Source organism: Cuculus canorus, chromosome 2 (genome assembly GCF_017976375.1).
Source record: "Cuculus canorus isolate bCucCan1 chromosome 2, bCucCan1.pri, whole genome shotgun sequence".
Taxonomy (NCBI): Eukaryota; Metazoa; Chordata; class Aves; order Cuculiformes; family Cuculidae; genus Cuculus; species Cuculus canorus.
Genome location: NC_071402.1, coordinates 143,278,662 through 143,295,005, shown reverse-complemented (window position 1 = coordinate 143,295,005; position 16,344 = coordinate 143,278,662). Strand labels below are relative to the sequence as shown.

Genomic DNA, 16,344 nt, shown 5'->3' with positions numbered 1-16,344 from the left:
CCTATGTGAAAATGTTTCTCTCTGAAGGTAAAATAAAGTTACACCATACTTTGGTTTACACATTCTATGGGGCATACCCTTCCAAAACATTCATAATGTTCTGTGTTGATACAGCTAGTTTTAAAGTGAAAAATGTCATAAATTTAGAATTGCTCATGACCATAATTACACACTTTATACCAGTCATATCAAAAAAAACACCATCCTGAAAATACAGTTGATTATTTCCGTTATTATAATGAAATATTGCGCAAAGTTTAAACAATTTATGATTTCTTAGGAAAGCTGTAAAAAAGGTTCAACATGTTAAGTGAAATGGCATTTCTTGCCAGCTTACATCACACAAAATTTTCCTGCATGACCTGAAAAACAGCACAAAAAACCCCAAGAAGAATTAAAAAGAGCCCCTTTGAACCCTCAAAATCACAGAGAAGCCCCCATTCAGAGACCAATATCATGATGTTGCTCCAAATGAAAGCATAAAGATGATGACACACGCTTGACCCAAACTGCCCCTAATGGAGAATTTCCTTGCTTATCCCTCAACAGGGCACTCCCTACAGCGTTACATTACTTCGCATATCTTGTGTGATAAGGACAATCTGAGAAGGGCAATCACAAAGCTGAGAAAGTAAGAGAGAGAATTACAGGTGTGCAAGGTGGCTTTAGGAGAGGAACAGCAATGTACTGCCATGCACTCCTTCTCCAGAGAGCTGGTGTGCCTGCCTGCCTGCTGAGGTTCTGTTCCACATCAATATACAGTCCTCTCTGTTGAGGTCCTCTCTGTTGAGGAAGAATGGGTTGGTTTGTTGGCCTTTTGTTTATTGATTTTTTGTAACTCACCCTATTCACAGAGGGTTGCTAACCAAACAGGAGTGATATCCCTGGACAATATTCCAGTAGGTTGCCAGTGAAGAAAAAGAAAAGGGTGAAGAAAGATGAAGGTACCAAGGGAAGACCAGGGTGGTATCAGGATGCATTCTGATTCATTTATGAGAAGTAATGTCTATCTAACACATTTGCCACTACCCAGGGACCAAAGTGGCCTTTTCCCAAGGACATGCAGTCGCTGTGTGACATGTCAGCATTCTAGGGAATGTGCTGACAGGAATTCAAGAAGCTGAAATCCTCTACAAGATTTTGGTATACTGTACGCAAAGTGGGCTACCTGAGTAGCCTACAAACGTTCTGGCTACCTCGAAATGTTTAAAACCATGTCAAGAAAAATACAGAGACACAGGTAAATCCACACAAGCAGATTTCATACAATTCCATGTTTGCATCAGCAATTAAACAAGATATCACTCTGACATGAAGAGAAATAACTTCTCCAGCGTCCTGTTGGTACAGAAACAAATGTTTGTGGAAGGACAATGATTACATTTTTTGTGTGGTTGGCAGAAACTCTCCATTTCAGGGATGTATAAAGTTACCTTCCCATAAATGAAATTAGGAAAGTTATGAAAGGTACACAGATAACAGAATAAATGGTCACGTTAGACCCTTTAATATCTTTGTTGTACATCTGAGCTCTGCAGAATCAGAGTTTGTGTGAAAAACAGTATTCTCTGACACAGAAATACGCAAAATAAGTTAGAATTTCAAAAACTTACAAAGCCCAAACAGACACTGACTGATCAAAGCATGAGTGAGAGGCCTTGTAGTCTCATTTTGCAGTTTTTCTCTCTAAACAATGTGCACTTACAGAAGATCTTCAAGACCTGACTGACCATTTTATGAGGAAACCTTTATAAACATCAGTCCAATTAAAAACCAGCCTACAAAGACAACCTATTCCTTATAAATAAGACACTGATTAAAGGGGCAAACTTCTTACAGTTCTCATGAAAGTAAGTTGTAAAATAATTTCTGTGCATTAAGGAAAGTGATATCTTATGGACTTTTTTCAGGAAGTACGAGTACAAAAGTCAGATAGTTTCTTCAGTCGCCACATGTTACATCGTACCCATAGCACACTAGGGTTTTACGTATAATTTGAAGCAGTACTCATGGAAAACCTCATGATTCTGAAATCACAGTGGAGATAGGAATCTTTCTTTATGTCAGCCAGAAAAGAGATATTCTCACAGCTAAAGCAACAAAATCTGGCACCTCAGCTTACCTTTCTGGTATCCTATACTGGTAAGCTGAAATTCTGTATATATAGTACACAATAAAAACAGTGTATCACCCAGACAGTTAAAATACTTATGCAACTTCATACTTCCTAAAAATAATTAAAAAAAAAAAACTGAAGTGAATGCAGAAATTCCTGAGGAACCTCACAGAAAGATGACCTCAGAACTTGCCCAACAGATACTGGCAGCTCAGAGACGTCATGTACGATAGCAACAGCTTTTTCCCTCTGTGCTGATGTTGTCCCCTCCTACATAATGTCTGGCTTGCCATAGTCACAGCAAATACCAGTCTCATCACCAAGCGGAGGAGCAGCACCCACTCATCCTGCCAGTGCTCAGCAGGTGAGTCACTGTACACTCTCAAAGTGAGAAAGAGCAGACCTCCAACATGAATAAACATCTGCTAGTTCCGGGTCCTGGTGCCAGAATAACTTCTGGGTTTTCTTTGGAATCTAAACAGATAAGCCGCCCTGGAGGAAACTAAGATTTCACATCCCATCTGGCTGCCCTCACCACTAGGCAACCCCCATCGCTCCTTTGTGGCCATTTTCCTGAAGGAAACACAATTCTTTCTTGCACACTGGCTAGCAGAGGCACAGGAGGCCAATTAGCAATTCCACCTGATAGATCACAGCTTGACAATTAGACTGCTCACTGGATACCAGCATTTGGTGCTTCATTTCCCACGTCATCTGCAGTCAAGTAACCTCAGGGCCACAGACTGTGACTGCCTAGCACAGGTAGCAAAGTCCTCGTTTCACCCAGGCATGTATGCAAACAGAGGCAGTAGCTAGACAGCACACAGACCACTCCTGCCTCATCCAGATGGACGGAAAGAATAGGCTAGGATAGGATAGAAGACAACTTCCCTGTCATTGTCGGGTACTGGGGTTGACATTATAAAGAACAAGTTAATCAAACTTCCTTCAGAAATGGCACAGGCATACCTGATGCTGAAGTACTGGGCCAAGTCTCGTTCAACATATTCATCAATGACCTGGATGAGGGGACAGAGTGTATCCTCAGGAAACTATCCTATCGGGTACAATGGTGGGCACTGTAAAGAACAGGTTAGTGATATTTCCTTCAGAAATGGCACAGGCACATTTGATGCTGCGTTATGGCAGAAAGAATTGGATAAAAGACCTCTTGATATCACTTTCGTTTTATTCCAGAGTCCAATGCATCTCACACAATTAGCCAAAGATTTTCCATGGGCAGCTTGGATACAGAAATGCCTCTCTGTCCTGAAGTTCATATGAGAAGGGCAGCAATAAGCCACCTCTGCTCTGACTGAGATTTTGAAATTACAAATATCCATCCCTGGCATAAGCACAAAGCTCTACATCTTGAAATTAAAACACAGTGCTTTCTGCTTGATGGCTGGGTCCTGGAGCACACAGTGTAGCAGGCCAAGAGAGCTACACTCAATCTGCAGAAGACAAGAGTGGGGAGGATCTTCTTGCTCTCCTCAGCTATGTGATGGAAAAGCATCACATCCATCCCTGGCCTAAGCACAAAGCTCTACATTTTGAAATTAAAACACAGTGTTTTCTGATATTTGGCTGAGTCACACCTCACCACATAAGTCTCCCACTGAGCTCAAAGACTTTATGACAAAAGATAAACAAGAGAAATATGCTGGAAGAGGTTGCTCAGAGAAGCTGTGGCATATCCATCACTGAAGATGTTCAAAACTGGATAGTGCATTGTCCTGAGCTCTAGTGGACCCTTCATCGGGGCAGGTTGGACTCGATCTCCAGATGCCTCTCCAACCTGAACTATTCTGTGATCCTGTGAAATTTATTTTATTTTACAATGAATTATGGCATTCCTATTTCCCCAGTTCTCTATGAAAGCAGACAGCTGAGAAATAATAGGTAGTTAAAGGACAATATTAACATAACATAAAAGTAATTTCTCATTTATAAGTGAAACATTCCAAATAACGGAAAAAAGAAGCCAAAATTTCTAACAATGTTTTCAAGAAAGCAAGAAAAATCATATGAAATGCTAACTCACTTCTATCTCAAATAACATTATTCTAAAAGATTGTTGCAGTTGTATACGGAAATTACTTTAGCCTACACGGATTTCTTGAAAGGACAGAAATCACAGAGATAACTTCTGCCTATGAAACACAGAGCAAATAAGGACTTTCATTAATGCAAGCTTGAAACAAATATTCATGGAGCTGAAAAACTAAAGAGTGCTGAGCTCATTGACATCTCCTCCACCTTATTTCACAAGAATTTACACATTCATTTTATTTTAAGCCTATACTGACCACCCAGACTATGTGTGAGTCAGAAGTGTATGAACATGCATCAACACCACGGCCTTCTGGTGGTGACGGTCAACTGCATAGTGGGTGCATAGTGAGCACTTCAAGGGAAGACAGCATTTCATGGGAAGTGATTATGTTTTTCCATTCAGCACTTAAGACCTCATTGGCAGTACTGTGCCTGAGGCTGGGCTCTCCAGTACAAGAGAGATATTACTGCAGTGACACTGGTGAAGGGCCACCATGATGGCTGGATCCTGGGTGTAGTAGGCCAAGAGAGCTAGATTCAGTCTGCAGAAGACCAAGAACAAGGAGGATCTTCTTGCTCTCCTCACCTGTGTGATGGAAAAGCATAAGACAGAGTCAGAGCATTTTCAGAGATAAGCTGGGAAAGGACAAGGACCCTTGTCACAAGTTGTATCCAGAGAAATTCCAGGAAAATATTATCATGGGAAAAAGCTGTTTATGATTCAGAGAATTTCCATTACTGTAATTTACTTCCCAATTAGCAACCGATGAATTACAGAGTCTGGTGACAAAGAAGACCAAAACCAACCACTGAATCATCAGGAAAAACACTCATGCTTCCTTCCAGATGCTTCTAGCCTCGCCCACTCCCCTTTTTGCTCTTCAGTCCTCTCACCACATGTTACACTAATCCCCTCTGTTGAGGCAGAGAGCAGCACAGGAGTCTGAGTACAGCTCGTGTGTGGTGGCTGCTTCACCAGCAGCAGTCTCTTTGGGGTTGCACCTCTCAACTCCTGCTCAAGCTGCCCCTTGGCTCCAGCTCCTGCCCAGTTGTCTTCTTCTCTCTTTCTTCCTTCCCATTCCAGCCTGGGCTTTTCTCTGGCTTCTCCTCCTGCTGTGTCCTTGTTTCTCCTTTTGCTTGCTGTTTACCACATTTTTTTAAGACATTTTCACAGAGGTGCCCCAGACTCCCCTGAAGATGGATCACCTGTGCCCTGCAGCGGCTCCACTGGAGCCGTCAGGAACCAGCATGGGATGTGACCAACTCCGGGCAGCCCCTGGCCTCTCCTCACAGCAGCCATCCCTACAGCCTCACTACCAAAACCTTGCCAATTATAAGGGGAAAAACAATCACAAGAAGGTGGTCAAAGACTGGAATAGGTGGTCCAGAGGCTCTGCAGTCCCTGTCCTTGGAGCTACTCCACACTCAGCTGGATGAAGCCCTGAGCAGCCGGCTCTAGCACCCACACCAGCCTTTCTCTGAGCAGCACCCACATGAGGGGAGTGCCAGAGGGCCTTTCCAACCCAAATTACTCTGTGATTCTGCATAATTGTTTGGACCACTTCCAGTTTGGAAGACACACAAATACAGAGACTGACCAGAACACCTTTGCCTCTGCATTACTGTGGAAACCAGAACCTTCAAAATGAATCCTTGTGAGCAAAACAAGCCAAGGAGGCACAGCTAGAGAAGGAGATGGATCCTGTTCCCAGTAAATGCAGGCTGAGGAGGCAAACAGAAAAAAAAGACTTTTCAGTCAAAAAAGGTTTCAAAGTGATGAATCTCATCAGCAAGGCATATATTGTTTCTCAATTAAAAAGCACTGTCAAGAACACCAGGCTGCAGGGCATTGGGGGTATTGGGAAGATGCTTTCTTTCCATTTTCTTTCGACTCAGATTTATTAAAAACCTTTGATTTTGACAAGTCAGGAGCTACAGGAGATAGCTTCTAAGTGCTTGTCTCCCACAGAGGAATCCAGAACTGATGTACCTGCCTCAGAACACGGAAAAGGGAATCACCTGGATCCAACCTGTGCTAAGTGCTGAGCACAGTGGGGGATGCAGAACAGCGCTCAGAGCCTGGCTGCTGTTTCATACCCACACGTGGCGAGCCTGTCAGGATGAGAGAGAAGAAACACCTGCAGCTTTTCTTTGCAAAAACAAGGAGAAAGTACTGGCAGGAGAGTAGAGAGTCGCTACTTTCAAGGAAGGGTGAGAAGTGCCTGTGATGCATCGGCTAATTGGCGAGAGCCCTCTCCACATGTGTCACCTCTGAGCTGAACGTTCTCTCAGCCACAAGGCATGCAAATTGCTGTCAAGAACGCCAGTCTGCGGCACATCTGGGGAGCTGGGAAGATGCTTTCAGGCAGTGTCACCGCACAAAGCTCGGCTGCTCTTCGGGGATTTCTGCAGTTTAGCCACTGCCATCGCTAAAGCTCGTTCCAACACTTTCACTTCTCCGCAGCTCCCCCCGTCCCGTTCCGCACGGAGAGCGAAGGCGGCGAGACGCGCCCCGCTCCGCCCCCGCTCCGCGGGAGCCCGGGCCGCCCCCCGCGCCGGCCGAGGCTCTCCCGCGGGCCCCGGCACGGGCTCCCCGCCCCGCTCCGCCCCGGCCGCGCCGCGCCGCGCCGCGCCGCTCAAGAGCGCGGAGCCCCGGCGGGCGGAGGGCGGCCCGGGGGAGCCGCAGCCGCCGCCGCGCCCATGGCGGAGCCGCCGCGCCCCGCGCGCCGCCGCTCGTGCCGCGACACGGACTGCGCGGAGCGGCCGCTGCGGCGGCTCTTCGAGGCGCTGGGCGGCGTCGTGGCCGCGCGGCCCTGGCCCTTCGCGCTGGCGCCGCTGCTGCTGTCGGCCGGGCTGGGCGCCGGGTTCCTGCTGCTGCCGCGGCGGCAGGCGAGCGACATCGAGGCGCAGTTCACGCCGGCGCAGGGCCCCGCCAAGGCCGAGCGCGCCTTCGTGATGCGCCGCTTTCCCGCCGACGGCTCGGAGCGCTTCTCCGCGTCGCGGCTGCCCACCGAGGGCGCCTACGCCGCGCTCGTCGCCGTGGCGGCGGCGGGGGGCTCGGTGCTGGCCCCGGCGGCGCGGCGGGACGCGCTGCGCCTGGACGAGGCGGTGCTCGCCCGCGGCTACGAGCGGCTCTGCGCCCGCAACGGCGGCGCCTGCGTCCCCGCCAACCCGGTGCTGCCGCTGCTGCGCGACGCGGCCGCCCTGGAGAGCCTCGCCTTCCCCGTGCACGGCCGCGAGTTCCTGGGCGCCGCGCTGGGCGGCGTGCGCACGGGCGCGGGCGGGCGGGTGCTGGCGGCGCGGGCGCTGAAGCTGCTCTATTACCTGCGGGAGGACGGCCCCGCGGCGGCCGAGAGCCGGCGGTGGCTGCGGAGCTTCGTGCGGGACGTCCCGGCGGAGCTGGCGGAGCTGCAGCTCGACTCCCTGCAGGTGACGCGGGGAGCGACGTGGGAGCCGGGGCGCTTCGGCCTGTGCTCTGCGGCTTTGCTTGGGCAGGAGCGGAGGCGCCTCGGCTTTGCTTGGGACAGAGGACGAGCGCTTCATCTTCCCTTGGAAAAGGGTGGAAGCGCTTCATCTGGGCGGAGGCGTCTTGTCTTTGCTTGGGAACGAGCGCCTCAACTTTTACTCTTCACCTTTCCTTGGGAAAGAGCGAAAGAGCAGAGGTGCTGCACCTTTTACTCTTCATCTTTCCGTGGTAAAAGGGCGGAGGCGCCTTGTCTTTGCTTGGGAAAGAGCAGAAACTCTTCATCTTCCCTTGGGAAAGAGCAGAAGCGCCTCATCTTTTACTCTTCATCTTTGCTTGGGAGAGAGCAGAGGCGTTTCACCTTTCCTTGGGGAAGAGCAAAAGAGTGGAGGCGCTTCACTTTTTCATCTTTGCTTGGGAAAGAGAGGAGGTGCCTCGTCCGTTATGCTTCACATTTGCTTGAGAAAGAGTGGAGGCACTTCACCTATCCTTGGAAAAGAGTGGAAGCACCTCATCTTTTATTCTTCACCTTTCTTTGGGGAAGAACAGAGGGGCTTCACCATCCCTTGGGAATAAGTGGAACTGCCTCACCTCTTCACCTTGCCTTGGAAAAGAGTGGAACCGCTTCATCTTTCCTTTCGCTCTTGTTTTAACCACAGGTGTCGTACTTTACCTCACTGTCCCGACAAGAGGAGTTTGATGGGAATACCAAGAGTGTGATCCCGCTTTTCTCCATAACCTATTTCTTGACAATAACCTTTTCAATCATCTCCTGCCTAAGGTAACATGCCTCCTAAGCTATGGGTGGATGAGAAGACACCTCCGCTCTGCTTTACCTTGCCTAAACTGGTTTCTGCGCTTGTCAGGGGAAGTCCTTCTTGCAGCTGCAGACTTTGTGTACTAAGAGGCCGCATCAGTTTCTTTGCTGATTTTCTCCTCCTCGTGTGCATTTCCCAGCTGCTTCAGGGGTTCATGACAAGCACCAGGAGAATACCTGAACACGTGCTCAGTTCAGACGTGCACAGCTCGAGTGCCAGTACACCTTGCCAAAGTAAATGCTTTTAGTTATGAAGGGGTTCTGCTTTCCCCTCTGAGGGAAGGGGGCAGAAGTGGGATTGGGACAGCCTGGCAGTGGCAGAATTCTGCACAGGCACCTCTCTTGAACAAAATTTCCCAGCTCCTCTGGGCATGCCCTGTGGAGACAATCACCAAAAAGATATGTACAAATGAAACAGAAAAGATAGACCTTGAGGGAGGGAAGTATGAGGGGTGCTATTGCTAAGGTTATTCTGCTACCTTCATGCTTCATTGGTAGGTTCTATCCCCATCCTGCCTGCAAGACACTAATTCTTTGTGAGGATCAGTTTCAAAAGGGAAGGAAGCAGGGGAGGGAGGGAGGAGTAGCTGTAGCTCCATAGGTCACTGTATGTCTGGGGATGGCTTTAGGTGTTCTGTTTGGTCATAAAATCTGAGCCTTACCTGCTGCCCACAAAGCACTTTGCTTGCCCTTTCCTTGTGCTGGTGGAAGCTGAACCGTTGAACATCCGACAACCGTATGACAGTGGTTTTGTGCTGTGCTTGAGAAGTAAGGTTCTGCTCAGAGGGTGGGCTTTTATTACTTTAGTGCTTGCATCCAATACTACGTCTGTTAGGCTATACAGTTTCTGGATATCAGCTGTCCCACGTCCCGTGGTTTGTGAGCACAGACAAATCAAGGACAGTTCCACCAACATGCACTTCTTGCCTTGGAAGTGAGAGATTTCTCTTCAGGTTCAGAAGTGGTCTACAGCCTGGAAAACGTTACTGATCAGGCAAGAGGCAGTGCTTTACCGCCTCAGAGTGGTGCAAAGTCTCCCACTGGGAGGGTTTAATGGGGAATCCTCGATCCAGTCCTTGGGGCTGTCTTGGCAAGTGGCTGGTAGCCTGTCTGCTGAGAAATCTTCTCTACACAGCACTTATTGCCTGGGAGATGCTTCCGTACTATACTGAAGCTTCAACCAGAACCCTCGTAAAAGGAAGAGCTTCTAAAACTTCATCATCTTTTGGGGTCCCTGTAGGTCTGTCCTCTCGTTGGTAAAGCGTACGTGTTTTCCTTTTGCCAGCTCTCTTGTCATTGATGCAAAGATCTGTACATATCTTTAATATATATAACTGGCCAGTGGTTATATATGCGTCCTATATGTGTATTATTCTTGTCCAGTGCTGGCACCTGGGAGCTCTGCTGCTTTCTTCAGGACTGTTTTTCACAGTGGGGCATCATTGGTATCTGTGCACTTGTCATGCCAAATGAAACAGAAAAGATAGCGTTTTGGGGGAGGGAAGGATAAGGGGTGCTGTTGCTAAAGTTGTTCTACTTTCATGCTTCATTGGTAGCTTCTACCCTCATCCTGCCCACAAGATAGTAATTCTTTGTGAGGATCAGTTTCAAAAGGGAAGGAAACAGAGGAGGGAGGGGGGAGTGTATACCATGTTAAGATGTGTTCGCACCTTTTATTTGCCAACTGCTCAGTTAAGGCACACATGACTGAGCGCTACCTTCAGAGCTTGCTGCAAGTCTAAGGATGGCTTCAGGTCATCTGCTTAGTCATAGAGTCTAAGCCTTACCTGCTGCCCACAAAGCACTTGGCTTCCCCTTTTCTTGTGCTGGTGGAAGGTGAACCATTGTACATCTGGCAACCATACACCAGAATTTTTATGCTGTGATTGAGAAGTAAGCCTCTTCCCAGAGAGTGGGCTCTTATTACTTTAGTGCTTGCATCCAGCTTCATTCCCATTAGGCTATACAGTTTCTGGATATCGGCTGCCCGATGTCCAGTGGTTTGTGAGGACAGACAAATCAAGGGCAGTTTCATCAACACATACTTCTTGCCTTGGATGAGAGAGAGTCTCAAGTTCAGAAATGGCCTACAGCCTGGAAAATATTACTGATCAGGCAAGAGGCAGTGCTCTACCGCCTCAGTGTGGTGTGAAGTCTCCCATTGGGGGACTTTACATGCTACACTGATGCCACAGCAAGAACCCATATAAAAGGGAAGATCTTCTAAAAATTCATCATCTTTTGGGGTCCCTCTAGGTCTGGCCTCTCACTGGTAGCATATACATTTCTTCCTCTTGCCAGCTCTCTTGTTATTGATGCAAAGATCTGTACACAGCTTTAATATATATATAACTGGCCAGTGGTTATATATACTTCCAACATATGTTATTCTTGTCCAGTGCTGACACCTCGGAGCTCTGCTTGCTGCTTTCCTCAGGGGTGCTTTTCACAGATGAGGCATTGTTGGCATCTGTGCACTTGTCATGCCAAACACCTGAGTGAAGTATTTGACATGTAACCAAGATATTCCTTAAAATATTTTCAGACTGAGCTGTATACGAAATAATGTCTGGCTTGCATGCTGTGGAGTGGTCTCTGCCGGTTTAGCTGTATTAAGCAGCTTTGGATTGATGCTCTTCTGTGGAGTGCCATTTGTGGTCACTGTAGCAAACGCACCATTTCTTATTCTGGGTAAGTAGAAAAAGCGAATTGATTGAGATGTGAAGACTAAAGTGAAGTTAAAACAATTTGATGATCTTTTCTGATGTGAGCATCAGATCATACACAGGTCTGTCCTGCAGTGAGGGGTGGAGACATTTGGAGTTGCAGCCTCCTCTGAGCTCGTACAGGTGGGTGAGCTGTTCAGCCCAGCATATGCGCACTGGGACTGGAGCAGGGCTCTCACAGGAGGGTGGCTTTTCCCCAAAATCAGTGCCTGCTCTAGTTCTGCTGCCGTAGCATGAAAAGTGTAAATGAGAGGATGGTCCGGTTAGCATTTCTGGCATTGTTTGAGTGTCCCTGGTAATTTAGCCATGCTGATTAATCATTTATTGAGCTAGTGCTAATACTTGAGGTGAGCTCAACAGGGTCCTGTCACTGCACACCCCTTTATAATCCCCTGCTGTTTTCTACAGGTGTTCTATTTACATAGCTCATTACCTCTGGATAAGTACTGTTCTCTGAGACCACTGAATTTGTCAGTAGTTTAAGCAGGTGCAGAGCTCTTCAAAGCCATCCACCCCTTGACGGCCTCTTTTGCAGAACACTGAGAGCTCCCACTTCTCTGCTGTTAGTCAGCCTCAGGGTAGCTCAACAGCAGCATCGTGGAACACATGTCCGGTGTGCAGCTCGTGCTGCACTAGAACTGATTTAATGCAGTCCTTGTAGTATGAGGTGAATGTGTGAATCGCTTTATCATAAGTTTTGTATCCTCTTTTCAGAGTGCAGTCTTTGATCAGATAAAATTTGGCCTGAATACAGGTTAAGAAATGAGCAGGACTGTCTGTAATTCCAAATAAGAAATCCATCTCATTTTGTTAAGATGGGACATTTCCTCTGCAGTGTAATGGCTTCATAGCAAGCAGTCACATATAGCTCTGCACCATTGGTACAAAATGGGCCCCCAAAACCACAAGGAAGTTTGCATCATTGCCTCACAGCTGCACAGGCTGCTTGACAGCCAGTGCTGAGCTTTCCAAATACCATGAGATAGTGCTGCTGCAAATGAAGTACTGCTTGTAAAGTCCTTGTCTGCTGTCCTCTTTGATAAATTCAAACAATGTTTTCTTGGTCTTGGTCTTTGGTCTCGGTCTCATTCTCATGCTGAGGAAGGCAGGCGGAACTCCAGGTTGATGGAGGCTCTGTGTCATACTAGATGTGTAATGCAAGTGCTCCTTAGGATATGCATAGTTTCTTTGTTTCCTGCATAAATCAAATGCGTTTTGTGTATTTGCTTTCCTTCACACTTACAAGGAATAGACGTGAGTGGGAGGCCTGAGCACTGAGGTTGCTTCTCAATCCTGTATGATGCTTTTTTTTAAGAAAAGCATCTAGAAGGTGAGGCCTACAGCGAACCTCCAGAGGTCACCCTCCCTGCTGCAGGGCAGGATGTGGCTAAACCACTCCTGGAAAATGTTTTTAGGAACTTCTTGAGAATTAGACAGGAAACTGTTCCTAGGAGCTAATTATCTCAAGAAATTTTGTAGCTTCCCTGAAATCTTTAAGTTGACTGTTCCTTGTTCTTCCATATATGTGGAAGACAGTTGTTTTATTATTATTTTTTAACAGCACTTCATTCATTAGAGGAGTGTTATTGTGCTGTCTTCCATCGTGTTGAACATTCAAGTATGCAAACAGATTAATATCAAAGAGATGATACAACCACTGCCTGGTCCATCTTTTTTCTGGATGCTGTCTTGCTTAGTAGGGCTGGTGGAACTGCACTTAGAGCACCTTCTGGTTGGCTGTGTTTTTAAAGCCAGACTTAGCAGGGTAACTCCAAATTTGGTTTATCTGTGTCAGCCGTTATGTTCAGCTGTTGCTGCTATGCAGAGTGCAGTTTCTGGGAGAGGTTCAGGGAAGACAGGCAAAGGTAAAAGTACTTTCCGCTGCCTGCCACTAATCTGCCTGTGTTCTTGGACCAGCACCTGCCCATGTCTTCCCTGCTAATGGATTCTAACCATCTCTTGCACATCACAGTCTTTTCTTATCTGTCATCTAGCTGTCCATTTCCTGTCCTTCCTGCCTCCACCCAGATCTTTCTCTGCCACTTACCCAGTTATACTCTGTTTTAAATTTGTGCTGTCCTTGTTTGTTTGTTTCCAAAGTGGAGTGCTTTGCTCATTGATTGCTGTAATTCTGAAACCAATTAAATTAGTATTTCACCAGTTTATTTCGCCCTCATAGGGTGAGGGATCAACAACCCATCAGGTTACCACGAGTTTCTGAAATGTAATAAATTCAGCTACACACAAAGGATCTGTTCCCCTGTATGTGTTTTAACTTGCAGCACCACTAAAGCAATGTTAGTAGCCTAACTTTCTTTTCAAAATATTATGCAGACTTAAATGGGATTCATCTAGCACGGTTGTGGGATGTTAGTGGAAGCTGCCATTTGCACTGCAGCATTAACTCTTTCTCCTCCTGCAGGAGTTGGTGTTGATGACATGTTCATCATGATCGCTTCCTGGGAACAAAGTTTAAGAAAAAAAGAGAAATCCGGTGTTAAATCTCTGCTGGCCGAGACTTACGCAGAAGCAGCACTTTCTGTGACCATCACCACCCTCACAGATGTTTTGGCCTTCTTCATTGGCACCTGGACTGCTTTTCCATCCGTGAGATCATTTTGCCTCTACACAGGCACTGCTTTTGTCTTCTGCTATATATATACCCTGACCTTCTTTGGGGCAATTATGGTGTTAAATCATAAAAGGGAGCAAGGAAAGCGACACTGGCTGACTTGCATGCCTGTGGGAGTCGATGAAGATCAGGCTGACAAGTCCTGCTTGTACAATGCTTGCTGTGTCGGCAACTGTTCTAGGCAGTCACCTCAGCCAGAAAGCGAACATCCTATGAGCATATTCTTTAAGAAGTATTATGGCCCTTTCTTAACAAATAAATGGGTCAAGCTCCTTGTGGTGGTGCTGTATGGGGCGTACTTGGGGGGCAGTATTTATGGATGCACTCAGATCAGGGAAGGCATTGATCTTCGAAATCTGGCAAGTGATGACTCTTACGTTATTAAATACTATGATGACGATGACACATACTTCTCAGAATATGGACCCAGGGTCATGGTTATCATTACGGAAAGTGTAGATTACTGGAATGAGACCGTTCGTCTTGGCATTGAGAACTGCATGCAGAATTTAGAGGGCATTTCCTATGTGGATAAGAACTTCACAGAGTCATGGCTGAGAGTATACACACAACTTGGTGAAAGTGGTTCAATAAATATAAGCAATAAGACTCTTTTCATCAATAACTTGCCTGCGCTGTTCCAGGTTGTTCCCAATTTTGAGTGGGACATTAACAAGACTGAGAATGAAATAGAAGCTTCACGTTTCTTCATCCAGACAGTGAACGTGAGCTCAGCCGTTGATGAGAAGAATCTTCTCAATCAGTTAAGAGAGACAGCCAGGCAGTGCAGTATTCCACTAATGGTGTACCACCCTGCTTTCATCTACTATGATCAGTACCTGGTGATTGTGCAGAACACCATTCAGAACGTTGTTGTTGCTGCCGGGGCAATGCTGGTCGTCTCCTTGTTGCTAATTCCCAACCCGTTGTGTTCCCTGTGGGTGACTTTTGCCATAGCTTCTGTTATAGTTGGTGTTGCTGGTTTCATGACCTTTTGGATGATCAATCTTGATTCCATATCCATGATCAACCTGGTCATTTGTATAGGGTTTTCGGTCGATTTTTCTGCTCATATTTCCTATGCATTCGTGACGAGTGGAGAGTCATCAGGCAATAAAAGGGCAATTGAAGCTCTGTCCCTGCTAGGTTACCCAGTATTACAAGGTGCAGTTTCTACTATACTAGGAGTAGTTGTCCTGGCTGCAGCAAAAGCCTACATCTTCAGGACATTTTTCAAGATCATGTTCCTTGTTATTTTGTTTGGGGCTCTTCACGGTCTTGTTTTTCTTCCAGTGCTTTTAACTTTTTTTGGGAACTTTGGCACATCACCCCACAGTACAAAACCCAATGACAGATCACCCCACAATACCCAGTCTACAAACCTAGAGCTTGGGTTTAGAAATGACAAAGACTGTCCATGACTAAGTTAGATGTGAAATATCATGTATTTATTGTATGTAGAATAGAATGCAGTGACATTCAGGGAATATAAGTAACCAAGAACATAAAGGACAGCAAAATAAATGCAACAGGGTAGCAAAGGCTTCAGAAAAGCCGGGTAAGAAAAATAACAGAAGAAACGAAAATGCACAGAATAGATTTTCCCTTCCTTATTTCTGTGTGTGCCTGTCTATAATACATTAATGTTGTTAAGGTTTTTTTGTATGACTTGTTTATTGAATGTATTAAAATTATTAAAATTATTATAAACACTGACCACTGCATCAGCTTAACATGCCATGGCATGACAGGGCAAGGAGTCCCTAGAGAGAATCATGCCCTCATTGAGGGCATTGTGACAAAACAGCTTAGGTTAAAGCTGGTCAGTCCAAAAACTAAACCCATAAATGCTGTTGTGTTCATCAGTGACTGCCCATCCTGTGACAGTCAATAGAGCAGTGGAGCTTCCACTGAAAAAGAGCTAAGATTAAATGAGGAAGTCTTTTATCCTGCAGGGACAAGACATTGGATGAAAAGACAACACATGATGTGACACCAGTTTAGTGAGCTACCTGTGGGAAATCAAATGAGTGACAGGGATGTTTGTCATTTTGGAAAAATTGATTTACGGGTTATTAAACTATTCAGTCCAAATCTGCAGCTGTGGAGTGTTTCTTCTGAGAAATGCAGTGAGTGTGACAAAACCAGGGTCTGCCTCTGTTCCCTGTGCATGAGACCCAATAAACAGCAGAATCCTATTAATACTTCCTTGATGATGTTTCTGTTTATGGGGACAGTGAACAGGAAGCCAAATCACTCAGAGACTAATAATTAACTTCCTGGCCAAACTGAAAGTGATAGTGATTTTTATAGCAATGAATCAGAGTCTACAGGCATTAAATTAATTTTCATGTAGAGTCACTATGAAAGCTATATAACAAAGCTCAAGATAAATCACTGACAGCTGAGAACAACCAGTTATTCAATATTGGCTGAATCTGGAATGGAACAAATGCATTTAGCTAAGAAAACTGGCAACTTTCTCTCTAAAAGCCATTATTAACCAAGTAACCACAAAAAAGGGAATTAATATCA

The 16,344-nt window shown here is 46.2% G+C and overlaps 1 protein-coding gene across 1 annotated transcript; it reads left to right on the top strand.

Annotated features, from left to right (window-relative positions):
* The first annotated feature begins 6,837 nt into the window (after positions 1-6,837).
* On the top strand, positions 6,838-16,020 carry LOC104066680 (patched domain-containing protein 3-like). The gene is made up of 4 exons (XM_054059963.1): positions 6,838-7,600; positions 8,294-8,415; positions 10,997-11,142; positions 13,600-16,020. Exons 1-4 carry the CDS (start codon positions 6,872-6,874, stop codon positions 15,228-15,230), a joined length of 2,628 nt encoding a protein of 875 aa, XP_053915938.1. The 5' UTR covers positions 6,838-6,871; the 3' UTR covers positions 15,231-16,020.
* Positions 16,021-16,344: the final 324 nt, after the last annotated feature.